General features: G+C 42.6%; 2 protein-coding genes across 6 annotated transcripts in view; one reads left to right on the top strand and one right to left on the bottom strand.

The window, feature by feature from the left end:
• Positions 1 to 6,767, bottom strand: part of fam184aa (family with sequence similarity 184 member Aa) — an 84,611-nt gene extending 77,844 nt beyond the window's left edge. For 3 of the 4 annotated variants that reach the window (XM_026158415.1, XM_026158417.1, XM_026158416.1), the window contains exon 1: positions 6,323 to 6,766. In XM_026158415.1, the coding sequence (XP_026014200.1) occupies positions 6,323 to 6,487 (165 nt within the window). In that variant the 5' untranslated portion in view covers positions 6,488 to 6,766. Of the gene's footprint in view, positions 1 to 6,322 lie in introns of all 4 variants that reach the window. The other variant, XM_026158418.1, reaches the window with a different exon arrangement.
• LOC113015985 (potassium voltage-gated channel subfamily H member 3-like) overlaps positions 6,719 to 16,400 on the top strand; it is a 53,911-nt gene continuing 44,229 nt past the window's right edge. Inside the window, exon 1 of one of the 2 annotated variants that reach the window (XM_026158405.1) lies at positions 6,719 to 6,748. Coding sequence is in view for 1 of the 2 variants with exons in the window: in XM_026158404.1 (XP_026014189.1) it covers positions 13,510 to 13,585 (76 nt within the window). In the remaining variant the exon portion in view is untranslated. Of the gene's footprint in view, positions 6,749 to 13,139; positions 13,586 to 16,400 lie in introns of those variants that run through there. The other variant, XM_026158404.1, reaches the window with a different exon arrangement.

Here is a 16,400-nt window from a genome sequence, read left to right as displayed (position 1 = left end):
TCTGTTACCAATTAGCCGACGAGCACTGCGCATTTACTTTTTCCTGGTTTAAAGACACTTCGCATCTGTTCCTTCAGTTTTCATTTCGAAGCTCAGGCGCTCCAAGGACACTCAGCTCACGCACACTTTTCCTCCCTGAGCATCACTAGGCTACATCACAACCTCAGAAACAGAAAGCAAGAACAAAGGCACACTGTGTCTTTGACAGAAAAATGTTTCTGTGACAGCCATAACAGCATGTTACAACCTAAAAGTAAGCCTCGACTGATCCTGCTGTCTGTGGACTGATCCAGGTATCTTTTACATTTTGAATGCACTCCATCCATCCATCCATCCATTTTCTCTTTCTTATCCAGGGCGGGGTTGCAGGGGGCAGCAGGCTAAGCAGAGATCCCTCCCTCTTTAGCCTCCTCCTCCTCCAGCTTATCTGGGGGAACATCAAGGCTTCCTGGGCCAGCCAAGGACTGTAATCTCTCCAGTGTGTCCTGGGTCGACCACGGTGCCTCCTCTTACTTGGAATACCTCACCCAGGAGGCGGATGCCCAAACCACCCAAACTAGCTCCTCTGAATGTGGAAGAGCAGCGGCACTACTCTGAGTCTCCCTCAAATGACTGTACTCTTCATCCTCTCACTAAGGGAGAAGCCAGCCATCCTCAGAGAGAGTGGAGCTGAGAAAGCTCATTCCAGCCGCTTGTATCCATAATCTAATTCTTAGATTAGATTATGACCAGAGCTTTAGATAGTGCCTGAAATGGGATTTAATACATGGAATAACAACACATGAATAGCTTTGGAGGGTGGGGTCGTAGATCAATCGAAGACCAACTGAAAAATGGACAGCTATGCTTTAGGGGTGGGCGATATAAACGATATACGATAGAAACGATAGAGATTTTGACTATACCGCTCTATCGTGATAGTGAATGTTGATGATGTCATCAAGCTGCGCCTGTTTTGGTTGAAAGCATCGCAGCGGCTAAAACCATTATATTATTATATAGCATAATAATTATATAGCAAAGAGATGAAGCACTTTTGAAATATGGGGAAAGCCAAAAACTGCGCTTCCTCCACTTCCGTAACATTGATTCATTAATGTTGAATTCTCTCGCAGCTGTTCGATTCCCATGTTGTTGCAGTATATTAACAACTAATCTTGTATTGTGGATGAATAATCTTAGTTGTTCTCCTGACTGAAGTTTGCCCCGTGTATAGCATCCTGCTATGCAATTGCATTTGTCCCTGACCACCAGAATCCCTCACGTTAACTTTTATCGAGTGGGAAAAAATTTAGCTTTCATCCTCCAGCTTCACTGTGCTAATGTTATGCTAACATAGCTGTGTCGCTAGCAATCACGTAGCACAACATTATATACCAGCTAGTCCAACTTCAGTAACCCCTCAAACGCCACTGCTGTTTAGTTTTCTGTCTTCATTTATGTTGGAAGTGGTAGCAGAGCTGTACGTTTTAATTAGTTTCAAAAATCTCTCAGTCAGAACATGCTATGAAATGTTTAGGTTGAAACTAGCGACTTCTAACTGTTAAATTAAATTTAATAAATTCTGTTTTCATGGATGCATGGATGTTAAACTTAATTGTTACACCTGGTAAAGCAGCAATGCTGATGATTTTATTAAAGACGAAAGAATTTAGACCGTTTTTAACTCTCAGTCTTTGTTTGACTTTGGGACCTGAAGTGACGGAGTTTTGGACCCAGATTACTCCGCGAAGCTCCTCACCACGGCAGTAGTTGCTCTGACAATCCATCAAGCAGTGCGGCTTACCAAAGTTGTACTAAAACATTTTTTAACAGATTTCTGCACGCCAAAATCGATTCGAGGTCATAACCAGAATTCATACATAAGGCACACTCTTGATTTTTGAGAAAATTAAAGGATTTTAAGTGTGCCTTATAGTGTGGGAAATACGTTATACAAAAGAAAAGAATATATCGCGATATATATCGTTACCGCACATGCTTCCAATTATACCGCGATATGGATTTTAGGCCATATCGCCCAGCCCTACTGTGCTTCATATTCAGCTCTCGCTTCTCCATGACAGACCTGTAGAGCATCCTAATCACCACTACTGTGGTCCCAGTCAGCTGTGGGAGGAGTTCGGTGAGGCCATGGAAAAAGACTTTTGGACTGCCTCAGAGGGATTATGGCAAAGCAGCGCTCTAATAATGTGATGTATAGTGCAAGTGGGGCATCATTGACGTCAACTGAGGATACAGTCGGGTGGAGTATTCTGGGAGGACTTAATGAGACTAAAAAGCAATTACGTGACGTTTCTGAACACGTACCTATTTAGCATGTGGCTAAAACAAAACCCAAACCTAATCCTAACCCTGGATGGTTTGCTAGTGTCCTGGTGGACGATAAGAGTTTTGAGAGTTTCAGCCAAATGTGCAGATCAATTCAAACTCTAATTAGCTAATTAGTCCTCAATTCTGACACTTTCACTGCTGTCAGCTAGTTTTTGTAAACTCAGGCTAGATAAATCTTTCAATACGGACTTACGTTTGCAAGAGTTATTGCAAAGCATATTAGCCAAACCCAGACGGGCAATTATGGATTTCTAATAAGTGGTCACTCAATCAAACTAATGTCTAAGCTTCAGAGTTATGAATCATTAGTGTCTGCCAGGCATAAACATCAACCAGCAGTCTTATCAGCCAGCCTTCGGTCATTTACCGATTCCTCTATGGCAGCGGTCCCCAACCCCCGGGCCTCGGACCGGTACCGGTCCGTGAGTCGTTTGGTACCGGGCCGCGAGAGTTGAGGTTCAAGTGTGAAATGTATGGTTTTCAGCGCAAAAAAGCTTGGAGACCGCTGCTCTATGGCATTTTAAACACAACAAATAATTTATTTTGAAGCATAAATTACCTTTGCAACAGCTGAAATCCAATAGCTGTTGTAAATTGGACTGCCAGAACGTAAAGTTAGGTTTAATGTTTTTTCCACTGGACAAACTTTCAATTCTGTTGCCTCTGTGTACCTTTGGTTCCTAATATGTAAAGGTTTTTTCACACTTCAAAAGGCATATATGTAATTCATATATTAATACAAACAGAAGAGATCAGGTGTGTCTGTTGACCACATTTTATGATTCTTAAGGCCCAACCATCACGATATCCCTCATTTGTGGGTTTTGTCAGTCTCTCTAGGCTACAGTGTAACTGAAAATGTGTCTGTATTTTGGGATGAAGCATTAGTTTCGGATGGATAGGGAAGAAATAGACAAGCGGGGACAGGAGAGGTGTTTTGGAAATATCAGGAGGAAACCCTCGGGCAGACCCAGGACTTGCTGGAGATTATGTTTCTTGGATGACTTGGGAGTATTCCCCCAGAAGAGCTGGAGGCGGCAGCTGGTGAGAGAGAGATGTTGGCATCTCCTTCTCCACCAGGTTCCAGATAAGCAGTAGAAAGCAAATGAATGTAGAGCAGGTGTTTCAAACAGAGTCTTTACAATAAATTCTTATGTTTAAAACAGATTGGAGTGTTAAAGAATAAAACTAATGTAACATATGACATTGTAGTGCAGCCTTCAATTTAATCAACGCTGTACTCCCAGAAAAATCCTTTTATAATAGGTTATATGCACGGCCAGATGTTTAAGCACTGAGGACACAGCTGAAATGATTTTGCACTGAAACGTGAGCTGTTAGCGATGCTGCTCACATCAAGATGATCAATACTTTCCACTAATTTGGTGATGATTTTTTAAATCACCTTTAGACTTTTAGGGTCAAAGCAAATTTTGTGTTCACTGCATCAACAACTCTGATTATGAGGCTGGATTTAACATCTTAAATGTCAGGTAAAAGTGACATTTCTCATTCTCGCTGATAAAAACAGTTCCACCTTGAGGTTCACAATAGGATTAGACTGGTTTAATACAGCTATTCAAAGCTGTTGCTGTAAGCTCTTGAAAGTAAGTTTAGTGCTCTGCGTGTCACTGTATCGTCTCTTCAGTGAAGATGATGTAATGTTAGGGCAAAAATCAAGCATGTCAGAGCACTGCACTGAATCAGAGCACAGCAGCATATCTACTGTAACACAACCTCATCCTGGATTATACAGTGGATGATTGATGATGAATTTTTGGTAATTTGGTATCATTTTAATTTCATTTCATTGATCTCTTTGCTGATGGTACCGGGTGTTCGATCTTTTTGAGAAATATGCTGCAGCCTGAAAATGGCCCACTTTCCTCGTCTAACGCTGCTGCTGCATGACCCTCATGAAAAGGTAAGGCAATGCAGCACCTGTGAATTTAACAAAGAAGCACAATTGCAAAGACGTGGGCAGTCCTGTGGGCAGAGGCAGAATGACCGAAATACACACAACAGCACTGCTGAGAGCTCGGATTTACTACGTGGACGAACAACACATGAATAGAAACGCTGGGAATGTCTGACTCACTCATCTGAAATTAAAATGTTTCCAAAGAAGAGTAACACATGTGCCACAGATACCGGTAGCCTGCAGATAAACACACACTTACGCACTCACACAAACAAAATAGAGACGCATAAATCTGCCATGACGCTTTCAATTTTTAAAAACGAAAGACACATGGATTCACAGCAGAGGAAGGTGCTATTTGCTTTAAGGGAGGACGGACGATGCAACAAAACAAGCTCTAAATCTGTGTTAAAATCCAAGTTAAACACAGAGGGATTTCTGAGATCTCCTTAGGACAAATCTGACTGGCACTGAAGCTGCGGCTCACTATTATTTTTATGTTTGCTTGTTTTTCTACATGGCAGATGCTGCGCTGGAGAAAATGCCGAGTATCTCTTTTCACCATATCTTCTTGAAAGTGTTTAACCAGCTATGCTGGTTAAATCTATTAATACAACAAACTGTTCCGGCTTCAGATCCTGCTCACACAACATGCCGCTTTACACATACTCCAATCTAATTATGCAGCATTGCTTCCCAATTTGTGTAGCTATTAGATCTAAGGAACTCCATCAACACAATCTTTTTTTTTTTTTCAAAAATAGGCTCATTTGGAAGTTGCTGAAAAAGTTAAACCACCGCTGGCTTGGCTGCAAACATTTTACATCGATTACACAAAATACTTTAAAAGCCTGAGAGGCATGCAGATGACAGATTTTGCCAAGCTGCTGTTTTCCAAAAAACTAGGCAAAGTATTTAAAGATCCAATCTGCAAGTTAGAGTTGTGAAGTAAAACATCCCTCAGCCAGTTTGGGATTGATTGCAGGTCCTAAATCTTCTTCGTAATTCAGCCGGCGAGGTGAATCTTTCATTTTCATTTTCATTTGGATCAATGATTGTGGCTTGTGGCTGTTTGTTTTTTTTAAAGTGGGGTGAGGAGCAGGAAACAACCTGAAACCGCATAAACAAACACCAAACATGAGGGGGAAACATGGTGAAGAATAAACAGAGAAAAAGTCCCCGGGTTCAAACACGCAGTTGGATTGCTGACAAAATGTGGACCTTAATGCTGCCGCTGCTCTCTCGCCAAATACATTTTAATCAACCACTGAAACACTGAATTTTAATCCTGGATGTCCACATTTCCAATCTGCCCGATATACTGTGGATATCTGCACAGCTTATCCAACCCTACAGAGTGTCTAATTCCCCGCGAGTATTATGTAAAATCTTCTGTCATCTACTCCTGCTTTTGTCTCTCCTTGATCTGCATAAACAGCTTTGTTTACATTACATCCTCAGCTCCACTCTGACAAAAACCTAAATGCTCTAAAAATGTAGCTGCAACTTTAAATCTCCTACAACTGCAGGGCATAGTATCCCTGAATCCTACCCTGGTGTCAGGTGGACTACAAAGAAAGCAAAAACCTCTGCATCCTTCCGAGATTACATAACTTCTCTCAGTCCTTGGGTACCAGAGGCAGCCCAGTGGTGGCAGAAAACAGTTAAACTGTGGTGGGGAGAGGCTGGATGCACATTAACACATTCCTCTGGGCATTTGGAAAGCTCTTAGCTATCAACACCCATAGGAAAAACAGCCTGGCCACAGAGTAAGGTATACTACCGGCATGCACGGGGAAGTGTGTAAGTACTGCACAGCAATCACAGCCACTGATTATCAACTACCCAGCCTGGGTATTTAATGGTGACCTCTGAACCCTGCAGGCGTGCAGAGCACCTGCTTCAAAATGCCAACACACCAAAGTCAATGAAAAATACAGGAAAAATGAGCGCAATGTTTACAAATGGCATGCAGCACCAGCACAGTTATTACACAGTTATACTTCATTTACATGCTCTAAATGACTGAACCACTCCACGGAGCTTCACTCACTCACGTCCACGCACCTTGGTCAGCTGTGCTATCTTCTTGCTCATCTTCAAATGCAGGTCTTGAGTGTATTCCAGCGTTAGGCTCCCGTCGTAGAGCATGCTGGAGGTTGTGCAGGGGGGATATTTGGTGCTGCTAGTCGAGGTGTTGTACGGAGGCTGCCAGCCTGCCCCCGTCGCCATTTTCACCGGGAACAAACCCACACGCGACGCCGCGAAGTCAGATAAAATGGAAGTGGCCTCCGCTGCGCCTCACATCGTCCCGTGGTTGCGGCTTGTGCGGTTATTCTGTCGGTTTCTGTGACGGAGGACGGAGAGCTGGAGCGGCGGAGCGCGAGACCGTTCCGCGGCAACGCATCCTCCAGCACCGCGGGCGCGAGCGCTCGAGATGAGGAGAGTGACGGAGACGCGCGCCAGATGCTCACCCCAGTAGCACGCGCTCAGGTCCGATTGGTTTACCCTTTAATGCAGCTGTGAGTGGCTTGTGTGACTTTTCTCTTCTATCTTTCCATCAGTCCAAGCTGTAATACAGTTCTTCCTCCTCATTCCGGGTTTTAACGTCTATTTTTAGTATTTTATAAATTTTATTACTGTTGTTCTGAAACAGCTGTTTTTCCTGTTAGGTATATATAGGCTGAAGCATAAAAAATTTACTCTCTTGCTTTTACAACTTTAAGCCCAAGGGGGGAGGGAGATGCCTTTGGATTTCATTTAGGCTTCACTGGATTACGTCACTCTCGAGAAGCGCAGGCTGTCACTAATCCTGCACTGACATCTGTCGGCGGCTCGTGTGAACTGCGACGCTGTTGCTGTTATTGTTGATATTATTATTAAAGGATCAGTTCGGCCAATGTTCAGACATCGTGAAAAATTACACCCAGTGTCTCCTGTCCTATGACAGCTGGGAAAGGCTCCAGCGCAGCTTAATTGGATAAAGGCGGGTGAAAAAAGAAGCAGGATGGTGGTTGTGTCAATGGTCGTGTTTATTGTCAAGAATTACTTTCACACTTCTTCCCTGTGCCTTTAATCAATCATCAATTAATCAGGTACACAGGAAAGAAGGGGTGGTCAGGCAAGAGGTGTAAATGCCATCAGTGTCAATCCAAAATGTTAAAACGTTTATTATTCATTATATTTTACTTTTTACATTTATAATTATCATGCCGACTCTTTCCAAAAGCAAGTTTCAGCACTGTCAGCTGAAATGGTAACTTCTTGGGGCACTTATTTGAAGCAGCATCTAAATTAACTTTAACACTGTGCACCAGGGCATATAAACTGCATGTATGAACTCATATCATTTAAAAAATCAAGGTTTTAACAACTTATTTCTCCTGGAGAGTATAATTCTGTTACCATCGTTGCTGTTGAGGAGTTTTCTGGTGTGCTGCGGTTTTACTGGTTGAGGTCAGATTGAACTATATGTGGCAACTGATCTCGTTTCATGGTTTGTTTGGGTATTTCAGTTTTCATGTTGATTACTGGGAACTTTTTCCACAGACATGAAATCTTATTCCAGAACAATTCATGTAGTGTAAGTGCAGCACTGATGATCTGGAGCTGGCTTTCAGGAAAGCATATGTGAAGAGCTTTGATCAAACATGCTTTTCATAGTTTCTTGGGTCATTCTTATTCTCTGTTTGAATATTAGATGCAGTCCACACAGAGAAAGTGGATGTGTATTATAAATAAAATGATTACACCAAATGATGGGAGCTTTAGATGTGAAAGGACTGATTATGTCAAAGCAGACACCTCCTAATAAATGCTAGCTTTCAAGTAAAGAAAACAAATAAAAAGCGAATTAGATCAAATAGACGGATTAAATCTGAAACCACAAGCCTACAAGGAAATGCATTCAGTGATGCATTTCCTTGTAGCCTTGCAGTCATTTTCTTACATTTCACTTGCATCTTCATTTGCTTTAGTTTGATTTTTGACCAATCCTAGACAAGCGCTGATATCGGCATGGCAACTTTTATTGTTCAAGCTATAAGTACTAGTAGGGCTGTCGCAGCATCAGACAATCATGATAATATATTATTGCAAAAATCTATAGAAAAAAAGATCTTAAAATCATATACAGCACTGTGCCTACTAGGACTAACCCCAGTACGCCTGTTTCAGGCCTGCTCATAGAATAAAATGTCTGAGTGTGCATCAGAAGACAGAGTTGTCTCTGATTGTGCAGCTACCCTTGGAAAAACCATGTCTGTATTGATAAATACTGTTGTGTCAAAACTCATCATTAAGGGATGAGGGGAGGTCATCAGATGTCATCTTTATGGAGGAACGAGTACGTGTGAGCAAATTGTTGCACATTTTTTATCAAGCGTGTTGTTGCTGGTGCATTTTTCTTTGCAGCCATGTGTTGAAGTAGCAGCATCATATCCAGTGACACTAGGATGCTCTGCATGCTGATTAGGAAGTCTGGCTCTGCTCTGGTGACTGCCCCAGAGCCTTTAGGCTTACTTACTCATGGAAGGATGCTACAGCGTAATAGACAACACATCAAATCCCCTGCATGACCTACTAGTCAAATAGCTGCAGTCTTTTCAGTAGGAGGCTCCTTCACTTCTGCTGTAAACTTGCTCTGATATAGAAATTCTTTCCAACCCACTACAGCTAAAATGTATAATGACTTCCCACTGTGCAGGGAGAGGAAGCACAAACCACACTCTACTTCTGATTTGCACACTCTATCTATCCATATCCATCCATCTATCGGATGCTGGGATGTTTACCAGTGAACCTTCATTTTGTCTTCGTTCACTTGTATTGATCAAAAGGTTAATATCTCATAGAGCAGGGGTGGGCAACTCCAGGCCTCGAGGGCCGGTGTCCCTGCAGGTTTTAGATGTGTCCTCGAACCAACACAGCTGATTTAAATGGCTAAATTAGCTCCTCAACATGTCCTGAAGTTCTCCAGAGGCCTGGTAACGAACTAATCATGTGATTCAGGTGTGTTGACCCAAGGTGAGATCTAAAACCTGCAGGACACCGGCCCTCGAGGCCTGGAATTGCCCACCCCTGTCATAGAAGCATCACCATTCAGTCTTTCCACCTAACACATCCTCATTATCCTGGATACTGTTCAGATCTCAGCGGTGGGTTGGAAAAAACCCACCGCTCGGTTTATTATCTTGACTCGAGGGCGTCTGGAGGGTGAGTTTTCATAATATTGGCCAAAACTCAAAACTGTCCACTTCACCAAGGCTGACTTTATGAAGTTGTATCTGACTTAAGCCATAGCTGTGAATTTCAAATCAGTGATATTACTTAAGGGATGTTGGGGATAGTATCATTATTAGATGGCGTATCAAACCTCATCATCTCGTGGATATCTAACTAAACTTTGGCTGCAATTGAGTACAAGACAAAATAAGTCGGTCATAAGCGAATCAAGACCAGGGCAGGAGGCTCACTCGCTCGCGCTCACACTGCCTCGATGATGCAAAGCTGGAAAACAGGTGCGATCTTTGCACTGGACGTGGTCTTTGCTGTGTTTTGTGAATGCACAGTTTGACAAAACCACCAAAACAAAATCCAGCAGTAACATAGCCATGTATAATTTATTACACGAGAGGTGCTGTTTAGACTGGAGCAGATCTCACTAAACCAAGCACTGCTGCCAAACAGATAACATACCGCAGTGCAGACTCGCACTGTACATTCAGATTTCTCTTACAAGCTGGGACCTCAGAGAGCTCACAGCGAGTTTCTTGTGGGCCGTTACACTTGAGAACATTCTTAACCCACCTGTTCTGCACAGAATCAGACTCGCTCACAAGCTGTTAACCAGCTGGTAAACCACTGAACAGCTGTTCTGTTGTACGGATTTTGTTGCTGCTTCTGATTTGATACTCTACACGCTTTCATATTTTCAGACTTCACGGGAGCTTCCTCCGAATCTGGAAACAAGCAAATCATTGCTACGAATTTAGTCCTGATCATCACCCTTAAGTCATCCAGACAACTGATCTCTGTGTGGTACAATATCCTTTTTTTCTTCTTCTTTTCTTTTAATTAAAATCCCTTTGATTGTGATAAGAAACACACCATTGCAAGTGAAGAGCTGACTTTTGACCTAGAGAATAGTTCAGATTTTCCTGTAGATGGCACCCTTGCCTTACTTACACCACTGATGGTCAGGTTTTCAGTGTTTGTGAATGGGGCTGTAATGTTACAGTGTGCTTGTGGTTTATACTCCCAATATCATAACCAGAGTGAAGGAGTCCATTTTGGTTCGAACCAGCTCCCAGTCAATTTTCCCCACCACTGCATCCCCTCCCTCCCCTCAGCCCTCTTCTCTGCACCCCCTCCTCTTTGATTGACAGGTCTCTGCTGCAGCAGTTCAGAGAGGAGCTCCCCTCTTCTCTCGAGATGCCGTTATCTTGTCTAACAGTAACTTCTAAGCCTATTTTAGTCTTTGCAGCAATTCCAGACAGCCGCAGGTGTGGATGATTTAATTTAGCCTTGTTTTATCTGCAGACCACACTCGCCAGGGCTTCCTGTATTGAATCTACCTCGTTAAAAGCCGCTGCGCTGTGTAACATGTGCTTGGGATTCAACGTCAACCCAACTGAATTGAAATCTCTTGCTATGAAATACTGAGGTCTAGAATACTTATATACATAGGTATGTTTGTATGTTTTCATGTGTGCTGTGCAAAGCATTTGCAGTGAATTTCTCTAAAGGGTATTAGAGTAGAGGCATACTTACTTTGCAGTTCCAGGAGCGTTAAGACCTTTGGGGGTCCCGATGCAGACAAAGTGCAATAAGTGTGAAAACGTTGGAGCTTTGCTTGTCTCTGACATTTCAGGATATTTGAGTCTTTCTCTGTAAGATCTCCTTAAAAGAGAAGCCAGGGAGACTCTAGCTGCAAGCCAGCTGCAGTCTGATGAGACTGCACCCAAAGGGCAGGATGTGCAGAACGAAGGCCTTGAAAGTAGAATTTTAATATGCAAAACAAATATTTTAAAAAAAATGCTGCAGGTTTTCAGCTTGGGGTCAGGACCATGCTGTCTTCAGTCTGTGGGATGGTGCATGTTGCTTAAAACCAGAATAGCAAAGATGCGTATGTAAAGTGTCTTACATTTAATTTAATTTCAGTTATATCATAAGAAAACATTAGTTAAAGAGGAACACGAGTACCATCATGGTCCTACAGGGCAGGCTTATAGAATGTTTAAAATTAAACCATTTGTATGTACCGAATAGATGTGGTGTAAGAAACACCATCGTCTGTGCTACATCATAACTGTTTCACACCTTAGGCCACTAAGAAAAGCCCAAGTGCAGAAGATGGGATTTCTGAGCTTAGAAGTCCCACTCTTGGACAGTGTTTAACATCTTTAATCTGTTCTTCGGGCCAAACCACTTTCTACTGACTGACCAAAAGTGTGTCCTAACTGTGTGGCAGCAATAAATAAAAGATGCAGAACTTCAGTGACATCATCCCTTTTCTCTAGTTTTGCAGTGTTGCAGTGGGACATCAGCTTTAACCACATTTAAGAGATGGTTGGGTAGAGCCTCTTTTAAAGCTTTAAACTCTAACAACTTTCAGACATGTCATTTTTTTTAAAGGCCATTAAAGCTAACTTGTGTTGGCAGTGTTTAGTATTGGTTTTGGTTTTCAACCACATTTCCAATCCCAAGCACTTCAACATAAGGAAAACCTGTCACATCAGCAAATGCAGAGGGTGGGCCTCCATCCACATCCTGGCACTATCTGCACCATCCCAGCTAATGTCGAACGAAAAGAGGGCTGCACTCTGGATATGCTGCCACTCACAGCGCTGACATATAGACGGGGATCCATTAAGACTCACAGAACCAGGGTGTAAGTGGCAGTCTAATCTTTTGACTGATGGAGAAAACTAGCCCAGTGACAGGAAGCCTGCACAGAGAGAAAATGCAAATGCCACATAATGTCATCATCTCATTTGGCAAACCACATCTGTATCACACTGCATATTATTTGATATGTTTATATTAGAAAAATGCATAAAAAACAGTATTATTATCACGCTCACTTTCAGCTCCATATTCTGGACTGTACCAGATTAAGCTTGTATCATTCACAGTTCAGTTCATCCTCTGTCTGAAAACAAACTATTTTGACTTCCTTTTCACTCACTTAAGCCAGCTGTTTTCTGATTGGCTGCCCCTTGCAAACAAAAGATGTGAACAGTAGATGGGTGGGACTTTGTGCTCACAGCTAAAGCTGCTGCATGAAATGACCATATTAGGTATATCTCCTCCCTTCCATGTCAACAACCAACCAAATAAACAAACAACTAGCAAACCAAACATAATAGACCTCATGCCATGTTTAACCTTAGCATCTATTATTGTAAAAGTATGCAAATGACAGAAAATACGGAGAAGTATAATGTGTTCCCACTGATCTAACTGCACACATAAGCACATGGCTTTTGTATATTTGAGTGGATTGTGGATTCTAATATATATAATCATACTGATGGGAGTTTTTAACAGTTTTCGTGTCCATCCTGACTAAATTATTCATTTGTTCTTTGAGTGACAAATGTTGCAGCTTCAAGTGTGAAACGTGGCAGACAATGCTGGTAATAGTTAATCACGCAGTGTAAACAGTAAGGACAATATGACACTTTAATTTACCAGCTTTAAATAGACACTCCATCAGAACATCAAAGCAGGGAAGGTGAAGACAGATTGATAGAATTTCAAAGACAGGAGGTAAAGGGAGGGGTGCGATGGTAGAGGGGCAAAAATTGGGTGAAAAAAAGAAAACTGTGAGTGGAAATGGTCATTTAGCCTGAGAGGAGAGTGTCTGGAAAGGAATAAAGTGTTTCTGTTAGAGAGGCAGAGAGAAAGAGCGAGCGGGAAGGGGAGGAGGAAAGAGGGATGGCTATGCAGTACATCCGTGCGTAAATGTGACCATCCGCGCCGTGGTCCTTCCATCCCCCCTTCATCCCTCCGTCCTCACCCCTGTAGCCTCCAGCGGCTCCTCTCTCCTCCTATAAGCCCGGATCACCTGCTCGGTGGTCGGTGGTCAGCTTTGGACCGTGGAGTCCCGGGTTTCTCGGCTCGGCGCCCTCCTCCAGGGGTTAGGAGGAGCGCCGGGGGCATCCTCGAGGTTTCTGCCGGGCTTCGTGTCAACCGCCAGCGAGAGCCATGGCTCAGAGCGCCGGGAAAGACGAGGCTCGACCCGCTCCCGGATGCCCGTGATGCGGGGTCTGATCGCGCCACAGAACACCTTTTTGGATACTATCGCCACTCGTTTTGATGGCACCCGTGAGTACATGTCTTCCCCGAAGCCTCTAAATTTTATTGTGCGCAATGGACATTTACAGCACTTTATATATCACTGACTTATTTACTTACTCGGATCTATGAAAACATTTTTTAAAATAAAAGATTAAAATATCCAAACTGTACAGAGTGCTCCTCCGGGGACATGCAAAGTGCTTGATGGAGATCTAGGACACTTGAAGCTTGCCGATTCTTTAATGAATGAGTAATGATGAATGAAACAAAGCCCAGACTATTGTTTAACATATGAAAAATTCATCAAGCGCCTACCTGAGACGCCAGCATATAGAGATAATTTTGCATAGGCTACTTGATAATTCAGACTTGGCCAAAGGAGTTTAATGCACTGAGTACATGGCTCTTATTGTAAGTTTACAATGCATTAAAACCCAAATTAGTCGTATTGGATCATAGCTTTCCCGGTGCCAATTTATTATTACATCACTGTATCCATGATAAGTTGAGCTTTACAGCACTGATTCCTCATATAACACACCAGAGTTTCTATGTCTAATAGATATAGATAATGTGTTGTAAGTACTTGAAAGGTTGTATCTGATACATGTCAGTCTGCTCAAAATGCTTCAGTTTACCATGCCACACCCTTTATCAGTCATCTCATTCAAGCACGGTTGAATTAACTTGCTAATGGACTCCAGGCAGCACAGTGGTGCTGCGCAGTCAGCCGGCCTTTCTGTGTGCAGTTTGGATTGTTCCGGCTTCCTCCCACAGTCCACAGACCATGCTTGGGGATTCTAAATTGGCTGTTGATGTAAGAGTGTGTGGTTGTCTGTCTCTCTGTGTTAGCTCCCTGATGGACTGGCGACCTGTCCAGGGTGTACCCTGCCTTGGGCCCTATGATAGCTGGGATAATCTTCATGATCCCAACTTGGATAAGCGGTTAAGAAAATGGACGGATGGAGCCCAGAGGGGCAAAAAACATGCTGTCAAACCCCGTTTAACGTCCTGGTCCTTCCACTCTCAGTGCAATGTTTTTATCTTTTCTCAGCTAGCTTGCTGTGTTGTTATTGTTGTTGTTGTTTTTAAAATTTATGAGTGTATAACCTAATTATGAAGGTCTTGGAAATCAGGACTTGATTTAAAATCCTTCTTACATTTGCCAAGGAGGTTATGTGACTGGCCCGGCTTGTTTGTTTGTAAACAGGATCACTTAAAAAGTTGCACATGGATTGGCATGAAAACTTTTTAGCAGAGATGAGGCTTAGCCCAACTCACAAGTGATTAAAGTTTAGAGTCAATCCTGATCTAGAGCTGGGACTTTTTGGAACAGTTTCGACATGTTATGTCACAAATAAACTTGAAATGTGAAATCATATCCTTCTGGATCTGGGACCTGTGGAGGGAATTTTCAATCTTGATGGACATATTGAGTCCAACCAACAGTCCATTTTCCTCTCTTTATCTTATTCAGATTCACAAGGGTTGGAGCCTATCCAGTAGTTATAGGGTGAAAGGACCTGGACAGGCAGCCAGTGTATTGCCCAGCTAATGCTTTTTTTGTTTGTTCATACTGGAGATTTTGGCCATCTCGAGTTTTTGCCTCTCGAAATGAGCCTTGACATCTTGCTCTGCGAGAAAAACATTTCAAATTGTTAGATCAGCTATAAAAGTCACCATAGATCTATTCATAAAGTAATGGTGCCACCTGAACTCATTCAAAATGCTCTGACATGCGATTTTCCTTTAAACTAAACATCTTCAGAGTAACACTGTTTTAAAAGAAAATAAGCACATTCAGTCAGAGTGTTTTACTGGGACTGTCAAACCAATTAAAACCCAGCCTTTTATTATTATTCACCTGTTCTCACATTCACTGCAAAATTGCTGCACTGTGCATTAGGCTCACAAATATTGCTGTCAATCAGCACATACAGTTGCTTAAGAGAGTTACATAACACAGACCTGAAGGTGTAAATTAAAAGCCTGGACTGAGAGCCGATGCACTGTAACCGCAAGATCTGTTTTCTGAGCTCTAAGTTGAATAAATACACAAAATAAATGTCATTTGTGTCGATTTTTGTTTCCTGCTGCAAAGTGCTACGGAAAACTCAAAAGTCTAATAATATTCAGTATGCAGTGTTTTCTGCGAGGCCCGTGCAGTTGAAGTCTCATGAGATAGCACTGATTCAATTAGATTTTTTTTTTCATTTTGTGTCAACAGCAATCAGTTCAACTCTAAAGTGAGAGCAGAGCAGATTGTTTCTGATCACTTCTTCCAGTCGCCCGGCGGTCCCAGTGCGCAGGCTGGCAGGAGGAAATCCATTAGACACACTGTTTGAGTAAGCAGGGATTTCACCCACTTCATTAAGACTTGAGGAGTTGTCCACCTGCTTTTCTTATCAAAAGAAATATAAAGCTTACCCTTCATTAGGAACTGGCCCTGGATTTCAAAATTATTTAACCCAGCTAACAAGAAAGGGTATGCATCTGTGCTTTCTGCAGAATTAAAGTTTGGATCATCCAGGAATCAGAAGGTCCGAGGCAGCAGCTTTAGTACCCATCAAAAAGATGCCACAGGGGGACAGAGTCCACAGAGCACCAGGAAAGCTTCCATTAGCCCTCCAGCATGTATCACCACAGACCTAAAGAGCTAGTCTGCTGTTCGCCGTTCATTTCTGGTGTTTGGTGGACAGTCTGAGACTCTAGGACATAAACCACAGGCTGCCTCCACATGTAACCATCACATGAAAGCATGCAGTGTCTCCTGGTGTTTCATCAGGAGGAGGGATCCAAAAGGCCAAACAAAATGTACTCAATAGGTACATATTCATTTTAT

Source organism: Astatotilapia calliptera, chromosome 23 (genome assembly GCF_900246225.1).
Source record: "Astatotilapia calliptera chromosome 23, fAstCal1.2, whole genome shotgun sequence".
Taxonomy (NCBI): Eukaryota; Metazoa; Chordata; class Actinopteri; order Cichliformes; family Cichlidae; genus Astatotilapia; species Astatotilapia calliptera.
The sequence above is the reverse complement of the archived record's forward strand: the minus strand, read 5'-3'. Positions and strand labels throughout refer to the sequence as shown.